General features: G+C 43.2%; 1 protein-coding gene across 2 annotated transcripts in view; it reads left to right on the plus strand.

The window, feature by feature from the left end:
- LOC108714940 (C-Jun-amino-terminal kinase-interacting protein 1) overlaps nucleotides 1-16,562 on the plus strand; it is a 30,414-nt gene that overhangs the window by 1,233 nt on the left and 12,619 nt on the right. The window contains exon 1 of one of the 2 annotated variants that reach the window (XM_041560949.1): nucleotides 9,677-9,820. The exons of the other annotated variant lie outside the window; for it this stretch is intronic. Within the exon in view, the coding sequence (XP_041416883.1) occupies nucleotides 9,768-9,820 (53 nt within the window). The 5' untranslated portion in view covers nucleotides 9,677-9,767. Of the gene's footprint in view, nucleotides 1-9,676; nucleotides 9,821-16,562 lie in introns of those variants that run through there. 2 annotated transcript variants of the gene reach the window in all.

A 16,562-nucleotide genomic window follows, 5' to 3' on the forward strand; every position in this document is an offset into this window, starting at 1 on the left:
CTAAGGCTGTAAACACACACACACACACACACACAAGAGCATGGTACTAAGCTCGGCTGTGCTGCTGTTGCCTTGGGCTTTCTCAGTGCCGGTGACTGTATGGCAGGGTGTGGTGTAAATAAGGCTACAGATATTACCAGAGCCCTGCAGACTGTTGTCCTGGCACACAAAGGGTTAAAAGGTTCGCTGATGAAAAAAACTATATGGATTTTTTGGACCTGAAATGATTTACTGTGAGTTCATTTCCAATGCCCCCCTTATTAAATGGAGTAACAGGTGGGGGGGGTAGCAGACTGGAGGGCACCTTCCCTTCTGTGTGTGACTAATGAGGTGCTGAGGAGTGGGAATGTAAGAGTTAATCAGCCCTACACAGACAATTGGTGCACCTGGCAGGGCTGCATTTAAATTGGCAAGAAATAGGGATCCTTTTTTGTAATATGCCAGAGATCAGGGCTGGCATTCTTTGGGCTTCTCCATATCTGGCAAACAAACCGCAACCAGGGGACCACCACATAGACTGCAAAGGGCTGGCCGTAGGGGCTCACAATTGAATATGCAGCTGGTGAGGCTGGTGCCATGTGTATCACCCCCTGGGTTTGTATTGTGTTCTCTCCGACGGGGAGGCTTAGATAAATAGATGCAGAGAGAGGTACGAGTGATGGAGGCTCAGTTGGACAGACATGGCTGCAGCGGCGCCTCAGAATGAGAGATGTGCTCCTCCTCGTGATAAAGAGGCGCCTGCAGCCCTGGCCTGTCTCACTGGCTCTGCTCATTGTTTCTGTGCTGGGTGAGTGCATCTGTCTGTCAGTTATTGCACAAAACTGCCACAGCCAATGGAGGGTGTGATAGTGACCAGCAGCGCCAACGTGTGCTAGAGAGATGCATATCTGGGGGTCATGAAGAATTAGGGGGCTGGGTATGAGTGGGGTACAGGGGTACTGGAATACTAAATGTATATATATATATATATATATATATATATAAATATAAATATATATTGTCCCTTTGACTGTCTGTGGGTGCTGAGAGTTGTTGTCCACAGCTGCTTGCAGTATAAAGGGATAAATAAGGGCAAGATGCAGAAAGTACAAGATGGAATCAGTAGGGAAAGATGGAAATAGTAGGATAAGATGGAGACATTAGGTCAAGTTGGAGACAGAAGGGCAGGTGGGAGACAGTTGGACAAGATGGAGTCATTAGAGCAAGATGGAGACAGTAGGGCAAGATGGTGATAGTAGGGCAAGATGTACAAACTAAAACAAGATGGAGTCATTAGAGCAAGATGGAGGCAGTAGGGCAAGATGGCAATAGTAGGGCAAGATGTACAAACTAAAACAAGATGGAGTCATTAGGGCAAGATTGAGATAGTAGGACAAGATGGAGACAGAGGGGCAAGATGGAGACAGTAGGAAAAGATCGAGACCGAAGGGCAAGATGGAGACTTTAGGAAAAGATGGAGACAGAAGGGCAAGATGGAGACAGTAGGAAAAGATGGAGACAGAACGGCAAGATGGAGACATTAGGAAAAGATGGAGACAGAAGGGCAAAATGGAGACAGTAGGAAAAGATAGAGACCAAAGGGCAAGATGGAGACTTTAGGAAAAGATGGAGACAGAAGGGCAAGATGGAGACAGTAGGAAAAGATGGAGACCGAAAGGGCAAGATGGAGACATTAGGACAAGATGGAGACAGAAGGACAAGTTGGAGACAGTAAGGCAATATGGAGACAGTAGGACACGATGGAGACAGAAGGGTTAGTTGGAGACAGTAGGGCAATATGGAGTCAGAAGGACAAGATGTAGTAATTAGGGCAAGATGGATATAGTAGGACAAGATGGAGACAGTAGGGCAAGATGTAGAAAGTAGGATAAGATGTCCTTAGGGCATGATGGAGACAGTAGGGCAATATGGCAACAGTAGAACAATATGACAACAGTAGGGCTACATGGAGATAGACATAGCATTGTCCATTCAGCTCTTACTAGAAAAAAACCTCACAGATGTTTGATCTGCTACACTCATTAGGCCAATAGATAAAATTATATGTCTGTACTGCCGGCATTTCCAGCCTGTGGCCCCTCTGGTAACAGCAGGCCAGAGAATAAATGAGAGTATATGAGATACTGGCCATTACTGTAAGGGTTACTGCGTGATACGAAGTACAAAGCCCGCGCTCTGTTTTGGTGCTGATGCCATGTTGTCACGTGATGCCCATCTTCATTAACTCCATTACTCTCTCTCTGTGGTTTCCCATGTACCTAATTGCTTATGTGGGAAAGATCCGTGCGACTCCATATCCCTCCCCTGAGGCATCACAAACCATTTTCCTCATTTGCGCAAGTTTAACATTCGCTGTTATCCCATGCAACCCTGCAATAGGAAATGACAGGGCATTAAAGGGGCATTTCACCTTTAAATTAACTTTGAGTATGATGTAGAGAGTGATATTCTGAGACAATTTGCAATTGGTTTTCTTTTTTTATTATTCGTGGGTTTTGAGTTATTTAGCTTTTTATTCAGCAGCTCTCCAGTTTGCAGTTTCAGCCATCTGGTTGTTAGGGTCCAAATTACCCTAGCAACATGCACTGATTTGAATATAAGACTGGAATATGAATAGGAGAGGCTGAAAAGAAAGACGATGAATAAAAAGAAGCAATAATAATACATTTGTAGCCTTACAGAGCATTTGTTTTTGAGATGGGGTCAGTGACCCCCATTTGAAAGCTGGAAAGGTTCAGAAGAAGGCGGCAAATTGCTCAAAAGCTATAGAAAAGAAAAAATGAAGGCCAATTGAAAAGATTGGGATTAACCATTCTATAACATACTAAAAGTTGGTTAATTTAAAGGTGAACTACCCCTTTAAAGGAGAAGGAAAGGCTAAAATTAAGTAAGCTTTATCAGAAAGGTCTATATAAATACACCGGTAAACCCTCAAAGTAATACTGCTCTGAGTCCTCTGTCAAAAGAAACACAGCATTTCTTTCCTTCTATTGTGTACACATGGGCTTCTGTAACAGACTTCCTGTTTTCAGCTTAAACCTCCAGGGCTAGGGCTTGAGCATGCTCAGTTTGCTCCTCTATCCCTCTCCCCCTCCCTCCTCCCCTCCCTGCTGTAATCTGAGCCCAGAGCTATGAGTGAGCAGGGAAACTCAGGCCGGATGTGATGTCACACCAAGCTGATATGGCAACTGCTATCTTAAACAAACAGAGAGAGCTTCTAGAGCTGTTTACTCAGGTATGGTAAAGCATTTTACAGAATAAATAGTGTTATAGCTTGCACTATTGTGACTAACCTATTGACACCTTTCCTTCTCCTTTAAGGGGCAGATTAAATTGACCAATGGCATGTGGGACATAATCAGCACCAGCTTTTTTTTAGACGTTTGGAAAGCATCGAGCCTGTCCAGATGGATTTGGTGTAACTAAATGAGGCTTTTGCACCCACTGAGAATGTTCCCCCTGTTGCCCAGGCCTAATGCCATTCTACAATCAGCTGGATTTATAACAATACATTTATACCAATGTATAGGCAAGGGTAAAAGTTGGATGTAAAAAGAAGTGTCGGGTAGAAAAAAAACTGCAAAAAAATTTCCTTCACATATGAATTTTTCCTCTGGAGATTGGGCCGCCCATGGATTCTCCGGTGTACCGACAGGCCAGTCCCACCCTGGTGCCAGTATCCACATAAGGTCAACAATGGATAGAAACCATATTTGTATTGTCCTGTTCTTTCAACAATCCACATTCACTTCCTGTTGGCCAGTTAACAGATCAATTTTAGGGAAAGGTTTAGGTTCCCCTTTAAACAGCAGGAAACTTCATTTCCGTTATTGTCTGTTGCGTTTCTGTGGGCAGCTAAGCCCCTTTTGGTCACATGTTCCTCTCCCGCAGGAACTATTTTTGTACTTGATAACGGTGTAGTCGTCAGCAGTTTCTCTCTGTACCAATAAGCTTCTGTGGCGGCTTGTGGGGGCACTGCCTTATTGTACTTTAAAGGGGTGATTCACCTTTAAGTTAACTTTTAGTATGTTATGTTATGTTTTAAGCAACTTTTCAATTGGTCTTATTTTTATTTATTTTTTATAGTCTTTTTTTATTATTATTATTTTCCTCTTTCCAGATTTTCAAATGGGGTCACTGACCCCCATCTAAAAAACAAATGCTCTGTAAGGCTACAAATGTATTGTTATTGTTATTTTGTATTACTCATCTTTCTATTCAGGCCTCTCCTATTCATATTCCAGCAGAGCCGGGCCAACTCGGGCAGGCGCCCTAGGCAACCTGGCAGGCCACAGCACCAGCTCAGCAAAAGCACGCACTCCAGCATGCATGCGGGAAACTGCGCTACAATGCGCATGCGCAAAATGGCGTGCACGCATGCACATTCATGCAAAAGTTACCAGTGGCAGTCGGCGAGAGACGGGACCGGAAATGGGGTTGGCGACAGAGCCTACCCCTAGTTCCTGCCCTGTATTCCAGTCTCTTATTCAAATCAATGCATGGTTGCGGGGGTAATTTGGACCCTAGCAACCAGATGACTGAAACTGCAAACTGGAGAGCTCCTGAATAAAAAGCTAAATAACTCAAAACCCACAAATCATAAAAAATGAAAACCAATTGCAAATTGTCTCAGAATATCCCTCTCTGTATCATACTTCATTTAAAGGTGAACGACCCCTTTCATTTTTACTATCCTATAGTTCAAAAGATTAACAATTTGGCATTTTAGGTGTGACATGTAATCAAAGCACAAGGCATGCTGGGAGCTGTAGTCCAACAACATCAAGCATGGCTTCTCAAAGGCAGCAAATACAGTAGTGATTCATCAACTCCCTATAACCTGCCCAAGTAGCATGGAGGGCGAGATTTGTTGATTGGCGACTAATCTCCCGAATCTGCCTGTGTGGCCAGACCCTAAAAAGTTTCTTTATACTGTCTCCAAAACTGGCATTTATTTGTGCCTCCTAGTGGTCCAGAATAGGTAGTGCAACTTTAAAGGGGTGGTTCACCTTCAGGGCAGCGACACGCTCAGATTCGTGGAGATTAGTTGGGACTTCAGAAAACAAACCTCTCCAAGTGCCATCCCGCCGGAGATTTAGATTCTAGCCGGCGGGAGGCAGTTCGGGGAGATTAGTCGCCCCAAAGAAGAGGCTATTTATCGCCGGGCGGCTAAATCTATCTCCGAATCTGAGCATGTCTCTGCCCTTAATATGTTATAGACTGGCCAATTCTAAGCAACTTTTCAATTGGTCTTCATTATTTATTTTTTATAGTTTTTTTTAATTAGTTGCCTCTAAATGGAGGTCACCCACCCCATCTAAAAACAAATGCTCTGTAAAGCTATAAATTTATGGTTACTGATACTCTTTATTACTTATCTTTCTGTTCCCTCCCCTATTAATATTCCATATTCTCATTCAAATCAATGCATGGTTGCTAGGGTAATTTGGACCCTAGCAACCAGATTGCTGACGTAAATTGGAGAGCTGCTGAATAAAAAGCTAAATAACTCAAAAACCACAAATAATGAAAACCAATTGCAAATTTGTCTCAGAATATCGCTCCCTACATCATACTAACGGTGAACAACCCCTTTAATTAGAAACAACCATACTATCTCTACCTCAGGCATCTTTTTACTACTCAACCCGCAGTCCCTCGTTTGTACTGGAAAGTCCCGACTTTCTCTGCAGTGAACAGGCAGAAAAACAAACAATGTTTCTAACTTAATTGGCTTTTGGCAGAGAGCCCAGAACAGCCACATCTGCAGATAAGTGACATTTGTAACAATTTTAAGGTAAGAAAATAAATAATTGTAACAATATAAGATAACAGGTCTCTTGGGAGAGGTGAGACTCACAGTTTAAAGGGCAATTCACCTTCATTAGCAAAACTGTAATAACTGGAAAAAAAACACAGAAATATGTTCAAACTTTCATAACCTGCCAAATTTTGTAAAATGAACATGGTAATTAGGGGGTGGTAAAGAAATTTTCACTGCAATACGGACGGCAACTTTTTTGTCCCTCTTTTTGTTTCCAAAATGTTGGGAGGTACGTAGAGATAGTGCTGATGGGGGGATGTTTGGGCCTCTGTAGACTTGAAATGTCAGAGCCTACTTTGTATCCTTGGTAGGAACTGCAGGAGACCATAGAGCATTGATGTATCAATATGATTTCCATCAATGAGTCACAACTGGATCAATAATCTTTCTTATCCGGGATTCCGTCATTTTCCCTTTATACAGGGCCGAGCATGTTCCTATAATGCATCTGATTGGCTGAGGGCAGGTCCATATAAGGTATAATCACTGCTAAAAAACCCTCCACTGCTAAAAGTGGTTGGGCTTAAAGGGTTTGTTCATCTTTAAATGATCTTTTAGTATGTAAAGAGAGATATTCTGAGACAATTTGCAATTTTTATTATTTGTGGTTCTTTTTTAGTTATTTAGCTCTTTATTCAGCAGCTCTCCAGTTTGCAATTTCAGCCATTTGGTTGCTAGGGTCCAAATGGCCCTAGCAACCATGCATTGATTTGAATAAGAGACTGGAATATGAATAGGAGAGGTCTGAATAGAAAGATGAGTAATAAAAGTAGCAATAACAATACATTTGTAGCCTTACAGAGCATTTGGTTTTGAGATGGAGTCAGGGACCCTCATTTGAAAGCTGGAAAGTCAGAAGAAGAAGGCAAATAATTCAAAAACTATAAAAAAAAGAAGAAAAGAAAAAATGAAGACCAATTGAAAGGTTGCTTAGAATTAGCTATTCTATACCATACTAAAATGAATCATTAAATTAAATGGTCTGCTGCCTGTCCTACTCTTTCCTACCTACTCTTGGTCTGCCCCATACTGCCTATAGCTTCATATCTGGCACCCAAAGTCTCAGGGGTCACAAAGGGGCTCTAGGGACAATGTGAGGAGTTACTAAAGGGCCAACGTTTGGATACACGATGTCCTTTGTTCTTTTACTCTCCAGGTTGCTTAGGCCCCAGGACAAATGCCCTTTCTGCACCATCCCAAAACCAGGCCGGGCCTGAATGTCTCAGCTGAGCAATTGGAGACATAAGAAAGACTACAGCTGTACATTTAATACTGAGTTACTCTTTTGTGTAACATTGTTGTAACAGAGCACAAATATTACCACGGTGTTATGTGCTTTTGAGCAGCACCTGGATTGTCATGAGTTAGCTGTGTCACTGCCAAGGAAAGGGTGGTCTTTAATTAGGGTCACTCCGTGGGGCCCTGTTTTTTTCGGGGCTCATGGAGCAGCAACTTGTAGCCAGTTGGGAACAGTATAGAAAGTTCACTGCATCCGCATTATCTTTATTTTATTCTGGCATGTGATATAGAGAAGAATCAAAAACAGTTGTTCATCCGTTTGTATTTTGGCTGCAGAAGAACTGGCCAATAGAATGCTGACTCTCCTGTACTCAGTACGGCAGCGGCGCCCAGAATCCCCCATAAGAAACAATTGTTTGCTGCCAGTTTGCTCCCGCTCTGTGCTGTAAAGATGTTTTATTTAATCCCATGCTGGTTGTATAAGATTTGGAAGGGGAGGGATGGCACAGCTGAGGATGCTGGGAAATGTAGTTTTTGAATGGCCTGTTATTGCCGGTGAGGTCACAATGGCATTGTTTTTGCTACATCCTCATTCCATTGTTTACAGGGAGGGAAGGAGTGAATGGGAGGTGAAGTCATGCAGCAGGGTGCGTAGATAATGGGCTGACTCATGCCTTACTAGGAGCTCATTACTTCTCATTAGCCACAACATACAAGGCTACCAGAACTCCCAGCCACCCTCTCCCAGTTTAACTCCTTGCCCTCGGTGGATATAGGCCTCCTCCTCCTCTCTCACTCTCTCTCTCTGTCTCTCTCTCTCTCTGTCTCCCTGAGTTATTGCTTTAAATAGGATGAGTGCCTGGTGACACTAGGGAGGAGAGCAGCCATTACACAGGGACGTTACAATGGGCACTTATGGATTTTGCAGCCATTAATATTTTATTAGATTATTTTGTTTTCTTCTTTTTCTAAGCATATCTGGAGCTGTGTATAGTATTAACTGCCCCCAACCCCATGGGGGCTGGAAAACCCTTTCATTGCAAAATCATGCAGAGCCCCACAGAACAATATTAAAGGGAAAGCAAACAGTGTAACTTGATCGTCCATTACCCAATATATTGCTGAAACTCCCAGAATGCCCCAGCACTCCATAAGGGTAAACATGCTGTGAGTTGTAGCCAAGCAACCATTAGTGGTGAAAACTGTTTGATCAAACATTCCCCAGGGGCCACAGGGGCACTTACTACAAACGCATCCTCCAGTCTCATCCTACCTGTTCCCTATTCTTTGCTTATTTACAGACCTTACTATTTCAAACCCTTATTTACAGACCTTACTACATCAAACTCGTAAACATCACTGTTATTACAAACTGCACCACTATCTCCCTATGTTACTGTATCTAGAGAGAGTGGCCCCTAGGAGGTGGAGCTCATCATTGCACTACATCCCTCTTTGGAGCACATTTTGTAATGAAAAGACAGATGAATTAGATGTTGTGTTTAGTTTTACAACAAACAATACTGCTGAGTTAAAACTTAATTAAAGATGCGAGAGACTTGACCAATGGGAATGCTACTTGGCATCTTGCTGTTATCTGCATAGGGAGATTATTTTGGGTACATGACATGACACTAGAATGAAACATCAGGAGGGAAGACAAACTGCTGTTTAGTTGTTTGGTGATAGAGAAACGGGGTTTAAAACTTCCAGCTCCAGTTGCAGGAACATAGAACATGGAAGCAGAATGACATGGAGCAGCTGGGAATCTTATTGGGGGATTCCTTTGCATATTAATGGAGCTGCTGGCCCTGGAGATCTGGGAAGAGTTTTGCTTGTGCAATTAGAGCATTCCAGCTTTATGTGGCTGGACTACAGCTCCCAGCATGCTTTAACTATGCGAATCATGGAACAGATTTAGAGTTGTTGCACCAGGGTGACATTTGTTGCGTAGGGGTGTTGTGGACAGAAGCTGAGCCCTAGAAACTCTGTTCTAGAGAAACCACACCAGTCAGGTTTATATTTGTAGTAGGGTGATTAATAGAGGATTCTGGCAATTGTAGTAAAAGATAGATTATATGTATATATATATGATATACAGAGAGATAGATGACAGATAGAAAATAGACCATGGATAGATAGATAGATAGATAGATAGATAGATAGATAGATAGATAGATAGATAGATAGATAGATAGATAGATAGATAGATAGATAGATAGATAGATGATATATAAAAATATGATATACAGAGAGATATATAACAGATAGATAATAGATAGACGGACAGATAGAGAGCGAGTGAGAGAGAGAGAGAGAGAGAGAGAGAGAGAGAGAGATGATATATAAATAGATGATATACAGAGAGATAGATAATAGACAGACAGACAAACAGAGACAGACAGACAGACACACAGATGATGATAGATAGATAGATAGATAGATAGATAGATAGATAGATAGACAGATAGATAGATAGATAGATAGGACAGAGTCACGTGGTCCAATAGAACTGGGCAGATGAAATCCATTCTATTAGTGAGCGGTGGAGCCAAGGTTTGGACGCTGCCATACGCCAGGCAGATTGTGCTGCTGTCAGACACTTGCTGCCATCTATATTTAATGAGCCAGATGCTGAGCAGAGAGGGAGAGCTCTGCTTACACTACAGAAGGGGGAAAGGCAGAGGAGGCCCGAGTGGAGCTGATGGAGTCCAGCGATGATGAGGGCAGCTGGCTGGAGAACCAGTGGGAGAACTGGTAGGTTCCAGGGGCCACAAGAAGAAACTGGGCCTGGGGCAGGGATGGAAGGAGCAATGGGTGGGGGACGGGAGATGCAGATTCAGATGCAGTCGGTTGTTGGGATTTGGGGTGGGATTGGCAAATGGCAACTGAATACAGCAATTGTATTATGTCACCTTCATCATCATCACAATGGAAAGATGATGCCTCCAGAACTACATCACCCAGCGCCCTTCTGACCCAACCCTGCTCTAGAGGGTAGTGAGGGGTCTCCGACTTGAGAAATGCTTTTACTGAACTGCAACTCCCAGCACCCCCAGCAGTTGCTATTCTGCAGGCATCTGTGACATACACAGTATAGTGATGTGTATTACAATACAGATTATTTTATTATTGCAATGTCTGCTCATGGTGACGGCTGGGGGTCTAGGGGACCCTCTATCTGATTTGGAACCAGCCCTGAGGTGGGGCAGAAAGAGGCATCCCAATCCCATGATACCTCTGTATTAGTGCAATGTGTTGGTGAGGATGGGCAGGGGCGTAACTATAGAGGGAGCAGACCCAGCAGCTGCTTTGGGCCCAAAACGAAAAGGGGGCCCATAAAAAAATGTATAATCTCCAAAATTTAGAGGACCCTTAAATGATTTTGCTGTGTGGTTTCCATCTGTGCCTGGTGATGGGCACCTTGCCCTGCTGCCGTTGGTGTCGGACTGGGTTTAGAGTTGCCACCTTTTCTGGGAAAAAATACCGGCCTTCCTATATATTTATCTTTTTCCCTATTAATAACATTGGGATCAACCATCATTTTTACTGGCCAGGCTGGCAAAATACCGGCCAGGTGGCAACCCTAACTGGGACCCCACCTTTTCTTATATCCTTCATAAGCCTATAAAACACACAAGAGCCAGGAATAGCCTGTACTTAACATATGCTTATAAATGGTCCTTAGTGATGTCATCAGTTATCATCAGTGATGTCATTTCTGACACATGACTCACTGACACTTGTGTATTATAATAAATAATGTACCCCCCTTGTAAAATATGAGGATGTTAAAAGTCACCTTCACCCTTGTGCCTTTTTTTTTTTGATCATGGAACTCCTTGGCGATTTAATATCCTTATATTTTACAATAGGGGGTACTTTATTCACTACGTAACCTCTTGCTGTAAGAGTAGGCACATGTGCAGTTCTCTGTTGGCCTCTGGGGGCCCAGCCCAAAACATATTCTTGTTTTCCCTATAAGACTCGTCACTAGGGGGTGCTCAGTATTTGATTAACCCTTCTAGAGCCAGTTTGCCTGTAAGACTTTTGCTCGGTATTGGAAGGTTCTGCTGGAAGACTTGGGTTAAATTCTGGTTTCCAGAGCCAAATATTAATCCTAGGTTCCTTTTTTTCACTTGCAAACCTTTACTAGCATTTTTTAACCCCTCTAGAGCCAATTTCTGCTGTAAGACTTGGATTAATAATTATGGATGCACCAAATCCACTATTTTTGATTCGGCCGAACCCCCGAATCCTTCGCGAAAGATTCGGCCGAATACTGAACCGAATTGGAAGGGGAAAACATTTTTTACTTCCTTGTTTTGTGACAAAAAGTCACGCAATTTCCCTCCCGTCACTAATTTGCATATGCAAATTAGGATTCTGATTCGGTTCAGCTGGGCAGAAGCCTTCAGCCGAATCCGAATCCTGCTGAAAAAGGCCGAATCCGGTGCATCCCTATTTATAATAAAGCCCAACAATTCAAGTTTGGGTCTCTTCTCGTAAAACTGTAATTAGCATTTGTTTAACCCTTCCAATGCTGTTTTCAACTGCTCAGTATTGGTTTGACCCCTCTAAATCCAGTTTCTGCATTAAGACGGGTTAATATTGGGTTAACCCCTCGTGCTCTCTTCTTATGAGACTTTACATTATTTAACCCTATGAGAGCCTGTTTCACCTGTAAGACTTTAATCAGTATTGGGTAACCCCTCCTAGAGCCACTTTCTGCTGTTAGACTAGGGCAATTGTTGTGTTAACCCTTCTTGAACCACATTCTAGTGTAAGATGTCACAGTATATTAAAGTAACCCTTCTGGAGCCAGGTTCATCTGCCGAGGCATGCTCAGTATTGAGTTAAACAGTGCCAGATATTGTGTTACCCCTTGCTGAGCCATTTTATTCTGAAAAACTTGTTTTTGTTTTGTTTTTCAAATTTGGGTTAACCCTTCAAGTTCCAGGCCTTGCTTCTGCAGATCTCTAATTCAAATCATCTCTGGTTGTGTTGTTCAGGTTGTCCTATGACAGCTGGGGGCCCTGAAAATAAAAGGGGCCCAGTGGGACACTCATGTTTAAGTAAAAAAGGTCTTATCCTTTAAGTTTTGATGGGTCCTAAAATGATTTCCCAATGTTGGACATTGATTAACAAAATTGTATGAGACAAGTCCACAGAGAGTGATTGAATGATGCCGCTGCATTAGAATGGAGACATTTAAGCTCATTTGCATAAAGGGGAGGGCGCATCATTTGTTTATCTCATTAGTTCACAGAACAGGAACAAACAATCGTCTGCATAATCAAGAAAAGGAATTAGGGCAATGACACACAACGTCGCTCCAGCTCTTTGTCACCCAGTCAGGCAACGTCTCATTGGCAGGTCACATAATTCTCAGAAATTGATTTATTTCATTTATTCATAGAGTAATGTTTCCTATCTAAAATAGAGAGACCCCTGTGCTTTTATTGGCTCACTGATATGACTCCATAATCAACATCAGAAACATTGGATTACTGAGTTAAATCAGTGAGCCAATAAAAGCACCGGGGTCTCCCTATGTTTGAAGCAGCTGTTCTTTAGGTATATGCAAATTAGGCAGCTCCCATTGGAGGGACTTCTTAAAATGAGCAAATGAGAGCGGGCAATGTTTCTAGAAGACTTTGTGTCCCCTTTAGAAGGTTGCAGTATGTCCTCTGGTGCAGAACAAATGCTGACTGTCAGGTTGGCTCCAGTTGTCGTGGCACCAAGTGGCTTGGAACAGCCTGAGCAGCCGACTGGGCACCAAAGCTGCGGAGGAAAGAAGGAGGGTTAGGGTCAGGCCACACAGGCAGATTCGGGGATATTAGGGACATCTCCTCTTCTTCGGGGCGACTAATCTCCCCTGCCTTCCCACCGGCTAAAATGTAAATTACCGGCTTCATTTTCCGAAGTCGCCCGAAGCTGTCAGAACTGCAACTGGAGGACCACAGCCTAGACCTGTATAATAAAAAACTGTTAAAGGGGTGGTTCACCTTTCCGTTTAGTATGTTATAGAATGGCTAATTCTAAGCAACTTTTCAATTGGTCTTCATTAATTATTTTTTTTATAGTTTTTAATTCTTTGCCTTCATCTTTTGACTTTTTCCAGCTTTCAAATGGGGGGTCACTGACCCCATCTAAAAATCTCATGCTCTCATGTCTACACATTTATTGTTATTGTTACTTTTTATTCCTCATCTTTCCATTCAGTCCCTCTCCTATTCATATTCCAGTCTCATACTCAAATCAATGCGTGGTTGCTAGGGGAACTTGCACCCTAGCAACCAGATGGCTGAAACTGCAAACTGGAGAGCTGCTGGATAAAAAGCTAAATAACTGAAAAACCACAAATAATAAAACAAAAATGAAAACCAATTGCAAATTGTCTCAGAATATCACTCTCTACATCATACTAAAAGTTAACTCAAATATGAACAAACCCTTTAAGCGGTACATAATATCCTTTGTCTATTTCCCACTTTAATGCCAGGGGTACGGGATAAATTGCCCTACCCTTAAACTGACCCTGGCAACACAGGGGTTAAGGAATGCTACATTAGAACATGTCAAGGCAACTAAGTCCTGTGCTTAGCTTATTTTGCCCCTAGGGCCCTGGTATGAACGCTGACACCATCAGGGCACAGCAGGGATCGCGCCTGACAGTAAGTGGAGCTGACAGTCTTCCCATCTGGGCATCATTGTGCCCCATACGTTACCCACTGGTACTGAGATTTACTTGCAGCAAGTGGCTAAGGAACCAGGGATAGACATGCAGACTCACTTACTGCCATTAATCTTACATTATCCACTGTTTATTCAGTATTTATTCCCTTTATGTGTGAAGCTGGTGCATGCACTTTATTTACATGTTTCTCAGGGACCTGCCCTCTCACTATTGCATCTAAAATAATAGTGATTGGCCAGGTTGCATATAAGGCACCCGGAGAAATGTCATTGCTATTGAAAGTCTGGTTGTGACTCTTGAAACAATGTAGCAAGTTCTTCCAACTGCCCGCCCTTGCGCTGACTTCAGAAGTAGTGTTCCCCCCCCCTCGTTTAGCCACAAGCGTCTGGTGAAAGGCATTTTTATATACTGTTTATATACAAATAAATTAGGGATGCACCGAATCCAGGATTCGGTTAGTGATTCTGCCAGGATTCGGACTTTTTCAGCAGGATTCGGCCGAATCCTTCTGCCCGGACGAACTGAATCCGAACCTAATTTGCATATGCAAATTGGGGGCGGGTAGGGAAATCACATGACTTTTTGTCACAAAGTAAAACAGTAAAAAATGTTTTCGCATATCCAAATTAGGATTCCGTTCGGTATTCGGCCGAATCTATAGTAAAGGATTGGGGGGGGTTCGGCCGGATCCAAAATAGATTCGGTGCATCCCTAAAATAAATATACATGTACCCAAGGGACACTCCAAAGCTGCTGCCTTAGACACAGACCCTTGGCTGGCTAGATAGAACACGCATCTCTGCTTGTGGTTAAAAGACATGGTGATTTTAGAATTTTGCACTTGGCCCTATTTTAAACCTTTTTGGTTTCAAACTCCCTATGTCCATATGGTTTAATATCCACCTCCCACGTGACCTGCGGGTTATGTCAGTGCTGTTTCGGATTCCTGGCACAAAGCACCTGGGTATATGTTTGGGGTTCCTGGTGCAGAACACCTGGGTATATGTTACAGGTTCCCATTGGTACTTTTGTTTGTCCATCAGGAGATCTGCAGGGCCGGAATTGCATAGTGGGCGCCCCTAGGCCCGCTGACGTTCATAGCTCCCATCATCTCCCTTTTATTCGCGCAAATTTTCATCATCGGGACCACATGGGGATTGGCGCACAGGAAACTTTAAAAACGATTGCATCTCCTGCGCTTCCCAGTGTTTCTGAATCAATGTGGGTGTGTTTGGGCAGCATGACGCCCCCTCAAAATCCTGCTGCCCTAGGCCTGGGCCTTGGCGGCCTCTCCACAAATCCAGGCCTGGAAATCTGGTCCCAGAAGAGCTGCTGAGTGTTCTTATCGTTGAGCTATTACAGTGGTATCAATAATTCTCTTGTACTACAGGCGATTAATCTCACCCTGAACTCAGCCTCCCGCTGGCACCGTGTGTGTCGGCTTCTCACTAGCTCTCCCATTATTTATAGCTTCCGGCCCTGGAGGAATCAAAGTCTGGACAACGTGCTGAGTCCGACACCTTTAGCCTGGAAAGAATATACGGCTCCATCGCTCACATCAGCTCTAGTCTTTATACACCTTTATCACAGACAGGGCCACCATCAGGAACCTCTAATAAGTTAGCAGGGACCTCCGCTTCATGGGCCCCTAGGAGGAAGGCCCTGCCAACAAGCCTCACCCACATTCTAACCATTCCCCACCCACTATCATGTAAGTCCTGCCCCCTTCAGGGACTATAAATCAAAATTTAAAAGAGAGGTTTACCCCTGTGTGTAGGCCTACCCTTCTATTTGAAACCCTATGCAAAACTACAAGACTGTATGGCATTCAATTTTGCTTGTTAATATGTTTTGTTTGGTGTGAAGAGAGTTTACCTTTAAGGTAACTATTAATATGTTATAGAATGGTTAATTCTAAGCAACTTTTCAATTGGTCTTCATTGTTTTTTTTAATGATTTAATGGCTTCTTCTGACTCTTTCCACCTTTCAAATGGGAGTCACTGACCCCATTAAAAACAAATGCGCTATAAGGCTACAATTGTATTATTATTCAGGCCCGGATTTGTGCAGAGGCCATCAAGACCCGGGCCTAGGGTGGCAGGATTTCAGGGGGGCGACATGCTGCCCAAACACACCCACATTGGTTCAGAAACACTGGGGTTGCGCTGGAGATACTATAGTTTTTTAAATTTCCAGTGAACCAATCCCCATTGCTCCGGTCCCGATGATGAAAATTTAAGCAAATAAAAGGGAGAGGATGGGGGCAACGACCGACAGCTATGTAAATCCGGCCCTGCCTCTCCTGCTCCTATTCCAGTCTCCTATACAAAGCAATGCATGGTTGCTAGGGTAACCTGGACCCTAACAACCAGATTGCTGAAATTGCAAACCGGAGAGCTGCTGAATAAAAAGCTAAATAACTCAAAACCCACAAATAATAAAAAAATGAAAACCAGTTGCAAATTGTCCCAGACTATCCCTCTCTACATCATACTAAAAGTTAATTTAAAGATGAACAAACACTTTAAGATTTTTGGGGTCCCTGACTGCTGTACCCGTGTATCCCCTTGATGGCAGCCTTGATCACAGGGCCACACTGTAGGACACCTGTACATATTATCTATGACTTGTAAAGGGGAACTAATTTAGCGTGAGATTTTTTTTTAAAGGGGACATGAACCTATCATAGCACTTCTGCTCCATCAAGTTTTGCTGGACTAAACCAGTTTTGGACTGGGGAGCCAGGGGCCCACCCAAAAACCTTAGACCAGGGGCCCACTCTCAGTACTATTATTCTT

Source organism: Xenopus laevis, chromosome 4S (assembly GCF_017654675.1).
Source record: "Xenopus laevis strain J_2021 chromosome 4S, Xenopus_laevis_v10.1, whole genome shotgun sequence".
Lineage (NCBI taxonomy): Eukaryota > Metazoa > Chordata > Amphibia > Anura > Pipidae > Xenopus > Xenopus laevis.